Raw genomic sequence first — 17380 nt, 5'->3', positions numbered from 1 at the left:
AAAAGAAAATCTGCTTAATAATTATGCACACCTGAATATAAGGCGTTTTTCACTTCCAGCCTTCATGAACAATAATATATAGATTATAAATGATTAAATACAAGATTAATAGTAGTTATTTAGATTGATGTCATTTGGAATTGGTAAAATGTGTTTGGAAAAAAATACAATCAGAATATCAACTTGCATAATAATTATACATGCACTGTAGTTTTCCTCTTCTGCTGTTGAGGTAATGCAAGAAAAGTTGTGAATGGTTGTCAAGGCAGCCAATCAGAATTTAGCAGCCTCATCTCTGATTGGCTGGAAATATGCCATATTGTAACGCTGGGTTGTGTTGAGCACGCGAGCTGTTGGCATTTAGAGAGCACTGAGGGTGGGCATCAAGGGAGCAAGCTAGTGAAACGTTGCACGCGCAAAAGAGAAGGTCTGCACACATCCAAAAACTTATTTTAAATGCAAAATTGATTTTCGTGCACTCGAAATACTTTCTTCTTTGCCAGACAAACATTTTTTCCACAAAACTCAGTTCGCGCGTGTGCAAAACGCACTTTTGCGCGCTCAAAATATGATCTTTCGCAAGCAGAATTGTGGCAGAGATCACACATACTCCGTTTGCAGTGCGTATGCAGTCCATGTACGTAAGCGGTGCAGAAGCAACACAGACTAATTGTGCTTTCACACAAAGGTCCGCCGCTGATCCGCGGCTGTTTGCCACAAACATCATTTATCCATTTTGATTTCAAATCCAAACGTTGTTACTGAAAATGGTTTTTGAGCATTGTGATTCTGTTTTTACGCAGTACAGTAAAACAGCATTTCATAAACATGTTTAAACACAATAAATATAAGCAAGAAGAGTATGTGTGAACCTGGTACTATGTGTGCGCGCTTTGAGTGTGCATGAGCGCACTGTCTCTAGGAGTGCGCGCAAGTGCTGGACGGTTTAACACTGTCCAGAATAAAAAATAAATGAAAATTATAAACTTTAATGACGATGCAACACTGCCTCGATTGTGCAAGTGACAATTCCTGTGTGAACTGTGCAGCTTGCTTATTGTGCAGAGGCCATGTGCTGATTTGAAGCAATTTGTGCGTTTAGAGAGGGAAAGAGAGCACGTGGTGATTCACTCATGCTGTTTGTGAAATTATGTCTCACAGAAAGTTTTTCAATTACTTTGTAAGTTATTTACTGAAGAAATATGAATTGTACCTCACCATCAGCATTATAATTATTTTACCCCGCGCCGACAGAGATTGAGACGGTGCCGCTGCATGTCGTGCCAAACCTCTCACAACAGGCGCGTCGTCAGCTTGAGATCGGTTTTATGAGATCAAACTTCCCCAAGCCATTATCGGGCGATAGCAATCGGTAGCCGATCAATCGGAGCACCCCTAATTAACTATCTATCTATCTATCTATCTATTACAGGACGAAGCCTCCACTATCAAAACCTTTGATTGAGACCCACTCCACTGATTCACTCCTTCTGGGTATTGAAATCAATTTATGATGTTACAGAGCACTTTACTTTGCTGTTGTGTAGTGATAATTTTCTCAGTAACCTTTCACTTGTTCAACTTTGTCTCTTTGACAGATGGTCACAGCCTTGACTCGGACAGATACTGTATTATCGGTGCTGATCATCGGTAGCCGATCAATCGGAGCACCCCTAATTAACTATCTATCTATCTATCTATCTATTACAGGACGAAGCCTCCACTATCAAAACCTTTGATTGAGACCCACTCCACTGATTCACTCCTTCTGGGTATTGAAATCAAATTATGATGTTACAGAGCACTTTACTTTGCTGTTGTGTAGTGATAGTTTTCACAGTAACCTTTCACTTGTTCAACTTTGTCTCTTTGACAGATGGTCACAGCCTTGACTCGGACAGATATTGTATTATCGGTGCTGATCTAAGAGACTTTCCAACTTTAGAGGAGAAACTAAAAAAGTTCCAGATAAATCCAGAGTATGTACTGTAATGTCCCAACCTTGGCTGAGTTAAATATAAATTCAACATTTTTTCAGTCTTGCTATTACACTACATTTTTGTGATGTTTTATCAACATGGTTATCAAAGACGATTATATAAGTAAGTGCAGTTACAACATCAGGATTAGCCTCTCTTATCTTTATTGTGATGTACAGATTTGTCTTTCTGAAAGGTTCACGTTTAATTTGTTGCCTCAGTTACATGTTAGTTGTATAATGCTGCGATTAAAGTTAATGGTTGGTGGAATGTTGCATATCAGAACAATAGGATTTTGAGATATAACTCAATTTACTTGAAAGATAACTTAACGATTCTGTGCATCCTATAGGGTTGATCCATCCTGTTTGGCATACCAATAGGAGTTGCATGCATCTGTTGTTTTGTTTTCGTGCATCTCTGCTGATGCCCCGACGACAATAGTACACTCGGGAGCAGTTAAATTTTCATCAGATACATCAATAAGTGTATGTTTTCTTTGATGTGAACTGATGAGACCCGAAGGAAGCTACCGTTCTAGAAGGTGTATGACATCAATGGCATCATTTCCAAGGTCTCTCACCTTGAGTTTTTTTTTTTTTTTGCAACTTCCTGTTCAGTCCACCCTAACGTGGCGTCTTTTGCCAGCTGCAAATCCCATCAGTGTCTCAGATGCTGAGTAAAAAAAGTCTGCAGTGTCTATTGTCATAGCACGCAAACCACTCTTCCAAAACCGTGATTTTCTGTTGTGTACTTCCACATATTTCCATAATGATTTGTTTCCAGGAACAAACTTCTTGTTTTGCTTTAATGCATGAACTGATTAAATTGTGATGTTTTTAATGGGGGAAAAAAATTAAAATCTGATTCTAGAAAACAAGATTGGATTTAGTTAATGCATTAGGTAAGAAACTAACAATGAATGAACAATATTTTTGCAGTATTTATTAATATACAATACTGTTCATGAGTGTTTTTAATGTTTTTGAAATACATCTCTTATGCTTACCAAGGCTGCATTTATTTGATAAAAATACAGTAAAAACAATAGTATTGTAAAATTTTATAGCAATTTAAAATAACTGTTTTAATGTATTTTCAAATGTAATTTATTCCCGTGATGGCAAGCTGAATTTTCAGCAGCCATTAAGGTCACATGATCCTTCAAAAATCATTGCTCAAGATACATTTCTTATTATTATCAATGTTGAAAACAACTGTGCTGCTTAATATTTTTATGGAAACTAATACATTTTTGACCATTTTTTGATGAATAGTAAGTTCAAAAGAACAAACTTTTTTTGTTAATATATGCAGAAATTAACATTAATATAGATTAATAAATGGTATAAAAAGTACTGTTGGTCATTGTTAGTTCATGGTACCTAATGCTTTAGTGCTAATGTTATCAAATTTTAAAATGTTACCCATAATTCATAGTTAAATTTAGCCTCTATCTAGAGTAGGGGTGTCAAACGCAATTCCTGGAGGGCCGGAGCCCTGCAGAGTTTAAATTCAGCCTTAATTAAACACTAATCAACTAATCAAGTCCTTCAGGCTTATTTGAAAACTACATGGTATATGTGTTGGAGCAGGGTTGGAAGAAAACTCTGCAGGGCTCCGGCCCTCCAGGAATTGAGTTTGACATCCCTGATCTAGAGGAAGCTTAATCATAGGATGGGTGTTGTAAAGAAACACTTCCCCACCATTGATATTGATATTCCCCAACATTCCTTTATCTGTGTATTCCTGCTTCTTTCCACCTAGGTTACCCACTCTGTTTTTGTCTGAGTGTGTACTGGTGTACATGACCGCTGAGCAGTCCTCTAAACTGGTGCACTGGGTTGCAGACACCTTCCCCACGGCCATGTTCATTAACTATGAGCAGGTGAGTTTTAAACAGCTTCATTATTACAGTCATGTAAAAACATGAACTGGAAAATTGTGAGCTCTTCCTGTCTACACCTCTAAGTGTCCAGATCTTTTCAGGTGAACATGAATGATCGCTTTGGGGAGATCATGATTGAGAATCTACAGAGACGACAGTGCAATCTGGCTGGGGTGGATCTGTGTCAGTCTCTGGACTCTCAAGTATGACATTTTACATTTAGGACTAGCAACTTTCTAACTCTTTATTTCTAATGTACTTCAGTGATATTGTACAGCTGTCATACTGTATGATTGTTGGTTGTTCTACTCCCTACAGTAAAACAGTGTCTTTCTATGTACAAATAAAAACATTAGACTGGGTTGTACTTGGAATTCAAAGTTGTTTTCCTGCTCAACATACAATGGGTGATCAAGACTCAGGAAAACAGAGCAGTTAAGCTCAAGTCATTGTTTACTGCAGCCACCGCCAACACTTAAGTCTCTCTCAAGCAGTATCAGCACAGGCCTCTCAATGTTACCACCACCATGGTGCCCTTTTGTAGACACCCTAGAATATCTGGTCAACGTGGCTTGAAATTTTTGCTCAGATTGATAATGTGGTAGTGTTAATGATGGTAGTATATTATTTTAGTTTCATTAATATACAAATACAGATTTATTAATATTTTGAATACATTCTTATTTTTATATATTCTGTACTCTTTCATAGGTTCACTCAACGTTGCGTTGCTATGACACAATGGGAACGCCCCTTCGGTGTGCTGATTGTCTGATTGTCTGGCGTGGGTGCCACCTCAACTTCACCACGTCTCCCACTCTAATACTAGCGACCGTGCCATCCGCTCCTCAGTCGTTTAGCCCTTCAGAAGCGATTTATCTGGTCCATGTTTCGGCTTATTTCTTTGAGTTTCTCATTTGCACTTCAGCAACTGCATTCAGTGGAACCTCGTTTCTCCTCATGGTGAAGTGCTATGGAGTTTCGTCGAAATTTTTGCTCAGATTGATAATGTGGTAGTGTTAATGATGGTAGTATATTATTTTAGTTTCATTAATATACAAATACAGATTTATTAATATTTTGAATACATTCTTATTTTTATATATTCTGTACTCTTTCATAGGTTCACTCAACGTTGCGTTGCTATGACACAATGGGAACGCCCCTTCGGTGTGCTGATTGTCTGATTGTCTGGCGTGGGTGCCACCTCAACTTCACCACGCCACCCATTCTAATACTAGCGACCGTGCCATCCGCTCCTCAGTCGTTTAGCCCTTCAGAAGCGATTTATCTGATCCATGTTTCGGCTTATTTCTTTGAGTTTCTCTTTTGCACTTCAGCAACTGCATTCAGTGGAACCTTGTTTCTCCTCATGGTGAAGTGCTATGGAGTTTCGTCACTGCCTGCTGCCATGCTTCCACTTTATCGTGAGCGATGACCCGCACAGTAAGTGTGTTAAATTTATAGGTTTGTCTCACGCACGCGAGGCTTTTTACGGCGCTTCTAACTGTAATCTAACTGTAAATTTAATAAGAATCTCTGTCTCAAAACTTTTTGCGCGAGGCTCACGGTTGTTGAGAAGGAGTCATCTGTTTTCCCCCGTCGCACTGCTCCGGAGGCTGCTGAGGCCCTCCGTGAATCCACAGCCTGAGGTTTGGATGTGGAGCTCGAGGCTATAGAGAGTGAGCAGACGGGCCTCGCCCTTTCTCTCCCTCTCTCACCTGAGTGCTCTTTCGTGGATTCGCCCGTGGAGATTGTCCACGATTATTTATGTCCCAGCCTGGAGGCACGCAAGGCTTTTGTACTCCACGGCATCTGACTTGGAGGATTTTGGCCCAGAGAGTCGACACTCTCCCGCCTGCGGCCTATACTGAGCTAGTGGACGAGTTAGCGCGTGCTACCAAAAAGCTTAATATTGAGTGACCGGACAAACCGCGTGAGTTTTCTTGTGTAATTTTCTGTTCTGCAGCAGGATGTCTTCTCTCTCCTCCTCAAGGGTGTGATAGAGGAGGTCCCTCCTTCGGATGTGAATCCTGTCTTCTTCAGTTGCTGTTTCCTTCTTCCGAAAAAGGACAGAGGTCTGCGACCTATTCTAGATCTGCACCGGCTGAATTTCTTTCTTTAAAAAGGGCAATTCAAAATGCTAATGCTGAAGGCTGTTCTGGATCAGTTTCACACGGGGGATTGGTTTGTTACTTAGACCTGAAGGATGCTTCTTTTCATATTCAGGTTGGTCAGCGGAACAGGAAGTTCCTCAGGTTCACCTTTGGGGGAAAGGCATACCAGTACAGTTCTTCCCTTCAGTCTGGCTTTGGCTCCACGGATGTTCACGAAGTGCAAGGATGCTGCTCTGGCCCCGTTGAGGCTCCAGGGCATCCGTGTGCTCAACTACCTGGACGATTGGCTCATCTTGGCCTATTCCAGGGAGTTGGTGAGTCGTCACAGAAACATTCTTCTTTGCCATCTTCGATCTCTTGGCCTCGGGTTGAATGCTCAGAAGAGCGCTCTCACCGTTTCTCAGTGTTCTCACCATTTCTCAGCGGATCATTTTCTTGGGGGTCCAGCTCAATTCTGTTTCGATGAAGGCCCGTTTGGCTCTGCTCAGATTTCCAGTATCAAAACGTGTTTGACCTGCTTCAAGCTAGGCCATCATGTTTCGGTGAGCACATGTCGCAGACTCCTGGGTCTCTTGGCAGCGGCCTCTCCTGTGCTGCTCCTGGGGCTGCTTCGTATGAGTCCATTTCTGTGGTGGATGAAGTCCAAAGGAGTTCGTCCCTTGAGGCCGGCCCTCCGCCATCGCCAAATAATTATGACGGATGCCTCCCTAACTTGATGGGGCACGGTCTTCAAGGCTTGTGGTGTCTGGACGGGAGAGTTTCTCTCGTGGCACATAAACAGCCTAGAGCTGTGAGACATTTTCCTGGCCCTGGTGTATTTCCTCAATTCTGATGGGTTGTCATGTGATCGTCAGAATGGACATCATGGCGGTAGTGTCTCACATAACTTTCCAGGGTGGCTCATGGTCGCGCACCCTGGACAGGCGTGTGCGCCGCCTCCTCCTTTGGGCTCAGGACAGGTTTCTTTCGCTGAGAGCGGTTCACATCCCTGGGGCTCTGAACCTCGCAGCGGACTTCCTATCGAAGCAGAAACTCAAGTCGGGGGACTGGATGCTGAGCCGCCAGACGGTTCTGGTCTGGGATCTTTTCGGCAAGGCGGAGGTAGACCTCTTCGCGTCGCAGGAATCGACTCAATGTCCCCTTCGGTTCTCCCTATGTCACCTGGCACCTCTGGGGATAGATGCTTTTGCTCACCCGTCGCTGGATCTGAGGCTGCACGCATTTCCGCCAATCAAGTTGATTACAGCTGTCTTGTGCAGAGTGAGAGAGTGTGGAGTCCGTCTCCTGTTGATAGTCCTGTTCTGGCCATCCCAGACGTGGTTCTCGGAGCTAGTCTCCCTTCTAGAGCACACCCCATAGGAGATTCCAAACAGGAATGATCTGCTGTCTCAACTCCAGGGCAGAATCTGACACCCTCAGCCCGAGATTTGGAGGATATGGGTGTGGCCAATCAAGGGCGATCGGCTGTGACCTCTGGTCTTCCTGTGGACGTTCAGGAAACCATTGATAATGCTAGGGCTCCTTCTACTAGGAGGCTTTTTTCTTCCAAGTGGACATTTTTTGAGTCGTGGTGTTTGGCTCATGCAGTGGACCCAGTCAGCTGCCAGATTGGTTCAGTGCTGGAGTTTCTGCAGGAGAAGCTTGCGGCTGGGTCGGCTGATACCACCTTGAGAGTTTATGTTGCAGCTATTGCTGCTCGCAGGTATACGGACAAAGTCCCCCTAGGTGGACATTGTTTGGTTTCTGCGTTTATGCGTGGGGTTAGGCGTTTGAGGCTGGCACACCCTGTCAGTGTTGCTTCCTGGGACTTGTCTATAGTCCTGGAGGGCTTGTTGGAGTCGCCATTTGAGCCTTTGGAATCAGCTCCTGAACAGATTCTGACCCTTAAGGTGACGCTCCTGTTGGCGTTGGCTTCTATTAAACGCGTAGGGGATTTGCAGGCTTTCTCTGTTAGCGAGTCATGCGTGGAGTTTGCTCCAGGCCTTGTTAAGGTATTCCTACAGCCCAGACCCGATCATGTCCCCAGGATCTTGTCCACGTCATTTCACTCCCAGGTGGTCATGCTTCACTCCTTCTGTCCTCCTCCTTTTGCTTCTGCCTTTTGCTTCTCTTTGATGCTCTATGTGGACGCTCTAGCCAATGGCGCAAGTTTTCCCAATTGTTGGTGTGTTTTGGTGCTGGCCGCTTCTCATTGGGTAAGGGACGCTATCTCGCTTGCGTATGATGTTCGCGGTCCCTCTTCACCACTAGTTATTCGAGCTCATTCTACCAGGAGTGTCTCAAGCTCTTTTCAGAGGAGTTTCCCTGGATGATATCTGTGTGGCAGCAGGATGGTCCTCTCCTCACACTTTTATCAGGCTTTATAGCTTGTATTTAGATTCGGCTCCCGGTTCCCGGATTCTTTCTGCTTGAACCAGCCTTTTGAGGTTAGCCTGCGTTCGCTGCCAAGCTCCTTGCGCTGCCGACAGGACTTCTTCGGCAGGAAATCTGAGGAGCAGATGACGCAGCCACTAGTATTAGAGTGGGTGACGGAGTGACTTCGAGGTGGCGCCCGCGCCATCAGCCAATGAATTGGCGTGTTTCCATATGGGCTTCAGACAATCGGCACACCCAAGGGGAGTTCCCATTGCGTCATAGCTACACAGCGTCTCGTTCCCTATTCAGAGAGCGTGGGTTACTTGAGTAACCCAAGACGTTTTCATTTTAATTTTAGTTAAAGTTTTCGTAATTGTGTACTGCCATGGTGACCTTCTGTAGACATATCAGAATATCTGGTCAACGTGGCTTGAAATTTGTAATCAGATTTTAAATTCGAAGGGTTAATGACGACAATGTTTCATATTAGTTTCATTAATATACTAATATAAATGTATTCATATTTTGAATTAGTTTTTATTTTAATAATTTCAGTTTTCATTTTAATTTTAAAGTTTTAGTAATTTTGTACCACCATGGTGACCTTCTGTAGACTAGATACCTTAGAATATCTGGTCAACATGGCTTGAAATATGTATTGAGATTGCAAATATGAAGAGTTTATGATGATAGTATGTTATAAGATCTCTTGTAAGTACATTTTATTTAAAAATGTTCTGTTTTAGGGCTGAGACAATAAATCGATGCATCGCGATTCTTGGATTGATTCTGAGATTTTCTGAATACATCGTGATTCTCTCTGGAATCGATTCTGAGCTTAGTTTTTAACAGCAGATGGCGCTCTAGACTAGTTTTTAGGCGCACACTCAAATGCTTACAAAGAAGAGCACTTGTGCGTTCGGCTGAGTAATGTAAGTGGCTAAATGTACTTGCACATCGGCTTTTGTGATGCAAGATTAATGTAAACACAGCCCACTGTGAACATCCTTGTGATTCGCTTCAAACTTTTCGCACTTTATGAATGATTATTTTTGGTTCAAATGGTGCGTGTGTAAGGAACTGGAAGCAAGCAGAATACGGCTGTTTCTAAAGCACGCAGTGCCATCTGCTGTTAAAAACTAAGCTCAGAATCGATTCAAGAGAGAATCGCGATGCCTTTGGAAAATCTCAGAATCGATGCAGAATCATTTCTCGATTCGCGATGCATCGATTTATTGTCCCAGCCCTAGTTTTCATTTTAATTTAAAAGTTTTAGAATTTTGTTTTGTTTTTGTCTAATTAAAGTATTTTTATATTATATTTTATTTCAGTCAACGTGTTTCAAGTAATGAAAATCAAATGTTTTAAATGGTTTTAGTTTTAGGTAATGATGATTACCCTAATGTTTGTTTCCACAGAAGGAGCGCTTTCTGTCAGCAGGCTGGAAAAGTGTAAACGCACTGGACATGATGACGGTCTACAGCATGCTTCCTCAGGAAGATGTAGCTAGGTACACAAGCCAACACTACAGTACAGTTGTAATCAAGCGTATATTTATAACTGTTCAACCTGTGCCAGGAAAGTTTGAGATCAGAATCTCTACAATGACGTTCTTTGTTTTACAATCACAGAATTGAGCGTCTAGAGTTTTTAGATGAAAAGGAACTTCTCCAACAGCTTCTACAACACTACTGCATTTGCTGGGCTGTAAAAGATAAGCTCAATCTAGGTGAGGCTTCCATTTTGCCCAATTAACTGCATTCTAGAGTTTCATGTATCGTTTGACATCACCTGTAAGTAATAGCGGACTTCTCTTTTCAGGCCTCTCACAAATTGGGTTTTAAACGTCAGTTTGGACTTGGTTGTAAAAGTTTCATTTGAATCAGCAAGAGTGGACAGGATGCTCTTCTTGACGCTTTTCAGAGGATAGGAAGGGGAAGTCATTTATATCTTTATTTCCATTTTTGAGCACAATAAAAATGGAGACTACTGGCATCAGCGTCTTTTCTTCTGTTTTACGTGTCTCCTTCTGTCTCCCATGTGACTGACTTGTCTCACTAAAGTGCCATATTAATTCAGACATGTTTTACAAATGTATAGCATAGCTGTTTAACAATCGCGAAACATTCATAGGATCACAAAAATAAAAATGTAATGTTTAAATGAATGAACTGTTTTGTTAGCCATATGAATAGCAATTGGTTTTTATAAAAGCACTGAATATTCATGAACAAGGATGATGAATAAAGACAATTAAGAGTATAAAATAATGATTAAGTGCATGATTTATTATTGCACTTAAAAATACCTTAGATTTGAAACCATTTTACACAATCTACATTGTGTAAAATTACAGCATCAAAATCCTAGGAAGAGAGATGTCCTTGTCAAACCATATAAATTTGTCATAAGCAGCCCTCAATTACATTTCTTCTGAATAAAATGTAGTTAAGTTGGTTGATAATTATATGTATAGAATAATAAATAAAAAACAAAACAAAACATAATTTTATTTTAATAGCTCATAAGTTTGTGTCATACCATGGGTTTTCTTTTGGACTATATAGTACCATTCAACAGTTGTTTGTTGTTGGTTTTTTTTCATAGTACCATTCAAAAAATTTTTGAAAAGGAAATTAATACTTTTATTCAGCAAGGATGCATTACATTGATCAAAAATAACAGAAAGATATTTATAATGTTATAAAAGATTTCTATTTTAAATACATGCTGTTCTATTCAACTTTCATCAAAGAATCCTCATCAAGAATATTAAGCAGGACAACTGTTTTCAGGATTAATAATAATAGGAAATGTTTCTTGAACACCAAATCAGCATATTAAAATTCTGGAGTTCTGGAGTAAGGGCTGCTAAAAATTCAGGAATAAATTACATTTTAAAATACAATATTAAAATATTTTTTAAATGGTAATATTTCACACTATTACTGTTTTTTTTAATTATAATTTTTTTTACTGTATTTTTGATCAGATAAATGCAGCATTGACGAGCGTAAGATACTTCTTTCAAAAACATTTAAAAATCGTAAGATCCTAAACTTTTGAACTGTATAGTATGTTTTTTTTTCGAATGTCACAAATAATCTCAAGGAAGTAGTTTTAGAAAACAAAAGGCGATTAAAAGACACAAAAAAAGGAAGTGTTTCCTCTTTAGCCATCAACGCCAGGCATCCTGCAGTCTTTCTCTGTATTCAGTGAGTCCCTGAAGAGAAACATTAACCCAAACCGACCTTGTGCTTTTATTTACAGCCACAGGAACCCCGAATTAATGCATGAGAGTGAGAGAAGAGCATGTTACTGCGATAAATGCAGATGCCTGTACAGGAAAATCTGCTGCAGGCCATGCTGAAATGCAGAGCGATCTATAATATGCCATTAGATTGGTAAAGGTTGGGAAACTGCATTCAATCAGATCAATTCAATTACATAAAACAGTCGAGCAGACCTTGAGTGACATGAGAGTTCATTATGCACATTTTTATTGTCCTCAGTTGTGTAATCGCAGACTGGTGGATGATAAGCAATATCCTGAAGCCGTCACCCCCCAAACAATGCTCTCCACTGCTGTAATTGTAAAGTATTTTTCCCAAGCCACCAAGAGTGATGACGGGGGAGGCTGTTGGCCCGCCTTACCACCACTCCACCCAATCCTCTGTCCACCTTTATCAGTACAAAGCCGCGGTGTGTGGGCACAGATCACCTGAAGTCTCAGACAGGCGAAATGACCTCAGGCGAGTCCAAGTCGGAGCTCTTTACAGTATCCACTGGCGATGGGGGGGATGCTCATCAGAATCAGCCTAAGAAGTTGTCCTTCTATGAGCACTACATTCAGCCGTGCCTGGCGGAGGTCCTCGGCTCCACTCTCTTCATGTTTGTGGGCTGTGTGTCGGTCATGGGCAACGTGGGCATCAGTGGGAGCATCCAGCCTGCCCTGGCACATGGACTAGCGCTGGCTATAGCAATTGCCATTTTTGGAGAAATCAGGTAACTGCCTTATGTCCTGTGTGCTTGATTTAGCAAATGACTAGATTTTTAAATAGAGAATAAAAATGAATATATATATATAAACAATGTTTATGATATTTATATTAGGTTTTTATATTTATATTATAAAAAATATTAAATATCAAAATTGAACAATGAATAATCTAACCAAAACTGTCATTTGAAAGCCATTTATTTTGCATTTACTTAAAATATCTGATTACTCTGCAAAATATTGTTTAATTTCATATTTTTATTTTTCGTTTAAAAATGTATATTTTTATTCCAATTTTAAAAGTTTTTTTATTTTACTCTGAGTTCTTTATTTAAATGATTATTTTCTTGTAGGAATATTAAAGTTCTTAACCTGTTTTATTGGAGAAAATGAAATTTAGCCATTCAATCCGAAACAAAACATAATGTATGCATGATGGCTTACATTTGATGCGACTATCTGATCTTGTTTTTCAGTGGTGGTCACTTTAATCCAGCCGTGTCCGTGTGCGTTTACCTTATCGGAGGAATGGAACTGATGCTCCTGGTGCCATATGTGCTCTCACAAATGTTAGGTGGAGTGATTGCTGCCAGCCTCGCCAAAGTATGTGTCCGAGCTTCTCTGTTAATATTTGTGACTGTGTTTGTGACTTGACATCGCGAAGCCTTATTGCGCAAATTACTGAATCATAAACACTGATGACAAACCAGATCAAACTTTCACTTTCCATGATTCAAGAGTTTTTTTTTTCTTCTTTTTTCTTTAGGCTGTCACTACAAATGAGGCATTTGGAAATGCAACAGGAGCAGCATTTGATGCCGTTCAGTACTCTCATGGCATTGGCTCTGCGACTCTGGCAGAGATGATTATGATTACTATATATCTACTACAAATTAAAAAAGTTTAGAAATCTACTACCTGAACTATGTGGGTTAGGGATAACTGTCATAAGAAAACATTGATGTTTTGAATTGTGTGCATTGTAATTCAAAATGCTAATTTAATTATCATACAGGAAACATTTTATTTCAAATAATAAATAAAAGATAAAAGTAACAACAAATACAGTCTAATTGTTATAATTATACTATAATTATACACATTTTAAAACTTATAAAACGATAGAAATATGAAAACAGAAATGTGTAATTGTCATGGCTGAGATATATATATATATATACTAGAATTTACATGGCTCCATTGTTTTTTTGTTTGTTTGTGACAACAAATGCACTGACGATAAAACTTTCCCTTGATTCAATGGTTTTATTATTTATCTTTTTTTTCTTTAGGCTGTCACTACAAATGAGGCATTTGGAAATGCAACAGGAGCAGCATTTGATGCCGTTCAGTACTCTCATGGCATTGGCTCTGCGACTCTGGCAGAGATGATTATGACGCTCTTCTTGACTATGGTTGTCAGCATGGGTGCCGTGAACGTAAGGACCCGAAGTCATCTGGCTCCTTTCTGCATTGGACTCACTGTGACTGCAAATATTTTGGCTGGGTAGGAAACTAATATTTCACACAAACTACACAAATAAATTATATAGCCTATTGTACAGAATACTATGTTGTAGTATATTTTAAATAAGAAAAAAAATTGTCTTCTGTTTTGCAGCCATAAAGAGCATTTGTGTTAAATATTAAAAAATATTAAATATAGGAATGACTGGAAACATCTGTATTGTCCTATCCTAACAAACCATACATCAATGGAAAGCTTATGACTGGTTTTGTGGTCCAGGGTCTTTTTTATTATTTGTTGTTGGTTTTTTTGTTGTCTTTTAAATCCTTTATATTGTTGTGCGCAGAAACGTACAGATTTAGGGTGATGGTCAACAGTGATTTTACCTCTGTAGCTCATTTCTAATCATTGATTATATACATTACATACATTTATAAGCAGATGTTGATGGTCTCATTTTCTCACAAGTTGCTACACTTGTTTCATTGTGGAGACAGAGGTGTCCTTAATGAGCATGGCAAGCAAATAAACTGAACATCACAGGATATGTTACAGGAAACAAAGACATTAAACAGCCTTGGAACAATAATGGCAATAGGAAATAATGATTCCTAACAATAAAATGTGCTAATGTGTTGTATTTAGGGTCACTTTTTAAAGCCAGTCTTCCAGCCTCTCAATTTTCAGTGATTTCGTCTTCCATGTTCAACAGGGGTGGAATATCAGGAGCATGTATGAATCCAGCACGGGCCTTCGGGCCAGCAATAGTGTCCGGTCACTGGACGTACCACTGGATATATTGGGTGGGACCTTTAACTGGCGCTCTGGTCACTGTCAGCCTTGTGAGGTATTCCTGCTGCTCACCTTACACAATGAATGATTTTCTTCATCTAGGAAGAGTGTAAAGTCATTTATTGTATCAACTTAAAGTATATATGATTATTGACTTTGAGGCTGATCAGATTGAAATAAGAATTAATAGTTAATTCATGTTTTACGTACATTACAGTTTTTGTGTTTGAAACTTTCAATCCTTATATTTAATATGTGAGTATGAGTATCTGAGTATCCATAAGTATCTGATCAATTGCATTATTCATTCTAGGTTGGTAGTGGGAGACAAGAAGATTCGTGTTATTTTCAAATGATGGAGAGGGGACCTCAGAGGATCTCATGTTGCAAGCTTTTTAAATTCGAGATAACTTGTAAAGCGTTGTATGATATTGTCAAACATTTATATAAGTGCAATATTCTATAGTTTTCTGTATTCTGATGCTTCATTGTCCCTATCCTAACAAACCATACATCAATGGAAAGCTTATGACTGGTTTTGTGGTCCAGGGTCTTTTTTATTATTTGTTGTTGGTTTTTTTGTTGTCTTTTAAATCCTTTATATTGTTGTGCGCAGAAACGTACAGATTTAGGGTGATGGTCAACAGTGATTTTACCTCTGTAGCTCATTTCTAATCATTGATTATATACATTACATACATTTATAAGCAGATGTTGATGGTCTCATTTTCTCACAAGTTGCTACACTTGTTTCATTGTGGAGACAGAGGTGTCCTTAATGAGCATGGCAAGCAAATAAACTGAGCATCACAGGATATGTTACAGGAAACAAAGACATTAAACAGCCTTAGAACAATAATGGCAATAGGAAATAATGATTCCTAACAATAAAATGTGCTAATGTGTTGTATTTAGGGTCACTTTTTAAAGCCAGTCTTCCAGCCTCTCAATTTTCAGTGATTTCGTCTTCCATGTTCAACAGGGGTGGAATATCAGGAGCATGTATGAATCCAGCACGGGCCTTCGGGCCAGCAATAGTGTCCGGTCACTGGACGTACCACTGGATATATTGGGTGGGACCTTTAACTGGCGCTCTGGTCACTGTCAGCCTTGTGAGGTATTCCTGCTGCTCACCTTACACAATGAATGATTTTCTTCATCTAGGAAGAGTGTAAAGTCATTTATTGTATCAACTTAAAGTATATATGATTATTGACTTTGAGGCTGATCAGATTGAAACAAGAATTAATAGTTAATTCATGTTTTACGTACATTACAGTTTTTGTGTTTGAAACTTTCAATCCTTATATTTAATATGTGAGTATGAGTATCTGAGTATCCATAAGTATCTGATCAATTGCATTATTCATTCTAGGTTGGTAGTGGGAGACAAGAAGATTCGTGTTATTTTCAAATGATGGAGAGGGGACCTCAGAGGATCTCATGTTGCAAGCTTTTTAAATTCGAGATAACTTGTAAAGCGTTGTATGATATTGTCAAACATTTATATAAGTGCAATATTCTATAGTTTTCTGTATTCTGATGCTTCATTGTCTCTTTGTCAAGTTTTGGTTTTTTTTTAAATTTTTTTAGTTAGTATAGCCTGCCATTGTGTATTCTGATGTTTTCTGTTAATAAAGTCTTTTCTTAGAAATTGCCTGCATCTATTTCTTCACTTTATACTATGTAAATATGCAGGACCCCAAACAAAAATTATAATATAAATGTTTAATTAATCAATGAAATAAATGTTTTCATTTTTTAAGCATGACAACATATCATTCACAAAGTGAACCTAAAAATCGTCTCATATATATATATATACATACAGTATACATATATAATTTATATATATATATATACATATATATATATTTTTTTTTAAAGAAATCCATTCCTAGACCCCCTAAATAATATATAATTATTTGAATGATAATATAATTTGTTTTTTGGTTTGAATTAATTTTTTAAGCATGTCAACATATGTCAACAGATAACCATGTACACCATGTATAATATATAATGTGTGTACACACACACACACCACTCTTTTTTTTTTAATCTATGACCCCCTGAGCATTTTAATAGTATTTATAATACCACCATCAACATATATTTACATATCATATTGCAGCTCAAAGTTCACCTTGGAGCGTCAATATGTTGTTTTATAATGCCATGTGAGTTGATTACATTTCCGCCCAAGGTCAGTCAGTTATCACACACTTGACAAGCAAATCAATAACACAGAGATAATAATGGAAACAATGCTGTCCAAATGTGAAGCACCTTACATCTGATAAGGGAATATCTATGCTCTAATCTAACTCTAACCTGAAAATGTCTGTAATTATACTTCGATACCTTACTGTTCTTACCAAATCTTCTCCTAAAACTTTTTTGATTGTATTTTGTTGTTGCATCATTCACATAATCCTACGATAATATATCAGACCTTTCAGGGATAAAAGAATGATTTATGGCGGAACAAGTTAGTTTGGCTCTATTATCATAGTGCTTCCCTCTGCCACAGTCACAGAGTTACTCAATGCACTTGATGGTGCACAATGTCAGCGCAGGCAGAGAAGCTAGAACTTGAAGAGCTTGACAAAACTTTGCTAAAGAAGAATGAACCCAAACCTCTGGGCAAGTACGAGAGAATAATCCAGCCATGTGTTGCCGAGCTGGTGGGCACAACATTTTTTGTCTTTATCGGCTGCGTGTCTGTCATTGAAAATGTGGAGGCAGCAGGACGACTACAGCCTGCGCTTGTGCATGGAT

The 17380-nt window shown here is 39.1% G+C and overlaps 3 protein-coding genes across 4 annotated transcripts in view; all 3 read left to right on the top strand.

Moving 5' to 3' along the window:
* Positions 1–10364, top strand: part of LOC107731431 (leucine carboxyl methyltransferase 1-like) — a 17122-nt gene extending 6758 nt beyond the window's left edge. Inside the window, exons 5-11 of one of the 2 annotated variants that reach the window (XM_016542509.1) lie at positions 1433–1494; positions 1877–1979; positions 3747–3867; positions 3969–4070; positions 9761–9849; positions 9971–10068; positions 10161–10364. In XM_016542509.1, the coding sequence (XP_016397995.1) occupies positions 1433–1494; positions 1877–1979; positions 3747–3867; positions 3969–4070; positions 9761–9849; positions 9971–10068; positions 10161–10183 (598 nt within the window). In that variant the 3' untranslated portion in view covers positions 10184–10364. Of the gene's footprint in view, positions 1–1432; positions 1495–1876; positions 1980–3746; positions 3868–3968; positions 4071–9757; positions 9850–9970; positions 10069–10160 lie in introns of both variants that reach the window. The other variant, XM_016542508.1, reaches the window with a different exon arrangement.
* Positions 10365–11700: 1336 nt separating this feature from the next.
* LOC107731388 (aquaporin-8-like) lies at positions 11701–15076 on the top strand. The gene is made up of 6 exons (XM_016542443.1): positions 11701–12344; positions 12816–12942; positions 13106–13201; positions 13728–13846; positions 14520–14654; positions 14913–15076. Exons 1-6 carry the CDS (start codon positions 12082–12084, stop codon positions 14953–14955), a joined length of 783 nt encoding a protein of 260 aa, XP_016397929.1. The 5' UTR covers positions 11701–12081; the 3' UTR covers positions 14956–15076.
* A 2090-nt stretch (positions 15077–17166) lies between these two features.
* LOC107731382 (aquaporin-8-like) overlaps positions 17167–17380 on the top strand; it is a 1701-nt gene continuing 1487 nt past the window's right edge. The window contains exon 1 of the mRNA XM_016542437.1: positions 17167–17372. Within this exon, the coding sequence (XP_016397923.1) occupies positions 17167–17372 (206 nt within the window). The remainder of the gene's footprint in view (positions 17373–17380) is intronic.

Source organism: Sinocyclocheilus rhinocerous, unplaced genomic scaffold (genome assembly GCF_001515625.1).
Source record: "Sinocyclocheilus rhinocerous isolate Xijiao unplaced genomic scaffold, SAMN03320098_v1.1 scaffold1390, whole genome shotgun sequence".
Classification (NCBI taxonomy): Eukaryota; Metazoa; Chordata; class Actinopteri; order Cypriniformes; family Cyprinidae; genus Sinocyclocheilus; species Sinocyclocheilus rhinocerous.
This window is presented reverse-complemented; position numbering and strand designations above follow the sequence as displayed.

Bases quoted from the DNA above. Each gene is read 5' to 3' on its own strand.
- LOC107731388 (XM_016542443.1), top strand. From the start codon at position 12,082: ATGACCTCAGGCGAGTCCAAGTCGGAGCTCTTTACAGTATCCACTGGC. The intron at 12,345-12,815 runs GTAACTGCCTTA...CTTGTTTTTCAG, and splicing joins GCCATTTTTGGAGAAATCAG to TGGTGGTCACTTTAATCCAG. The intron at 12,943-13,105 runs GTATGTGTCCGA...TTTTTTCTTTAG, and splicing joins TTGCTGCCAGCCTCGCCAAA to GCTGTCACTACAAATGAGGC.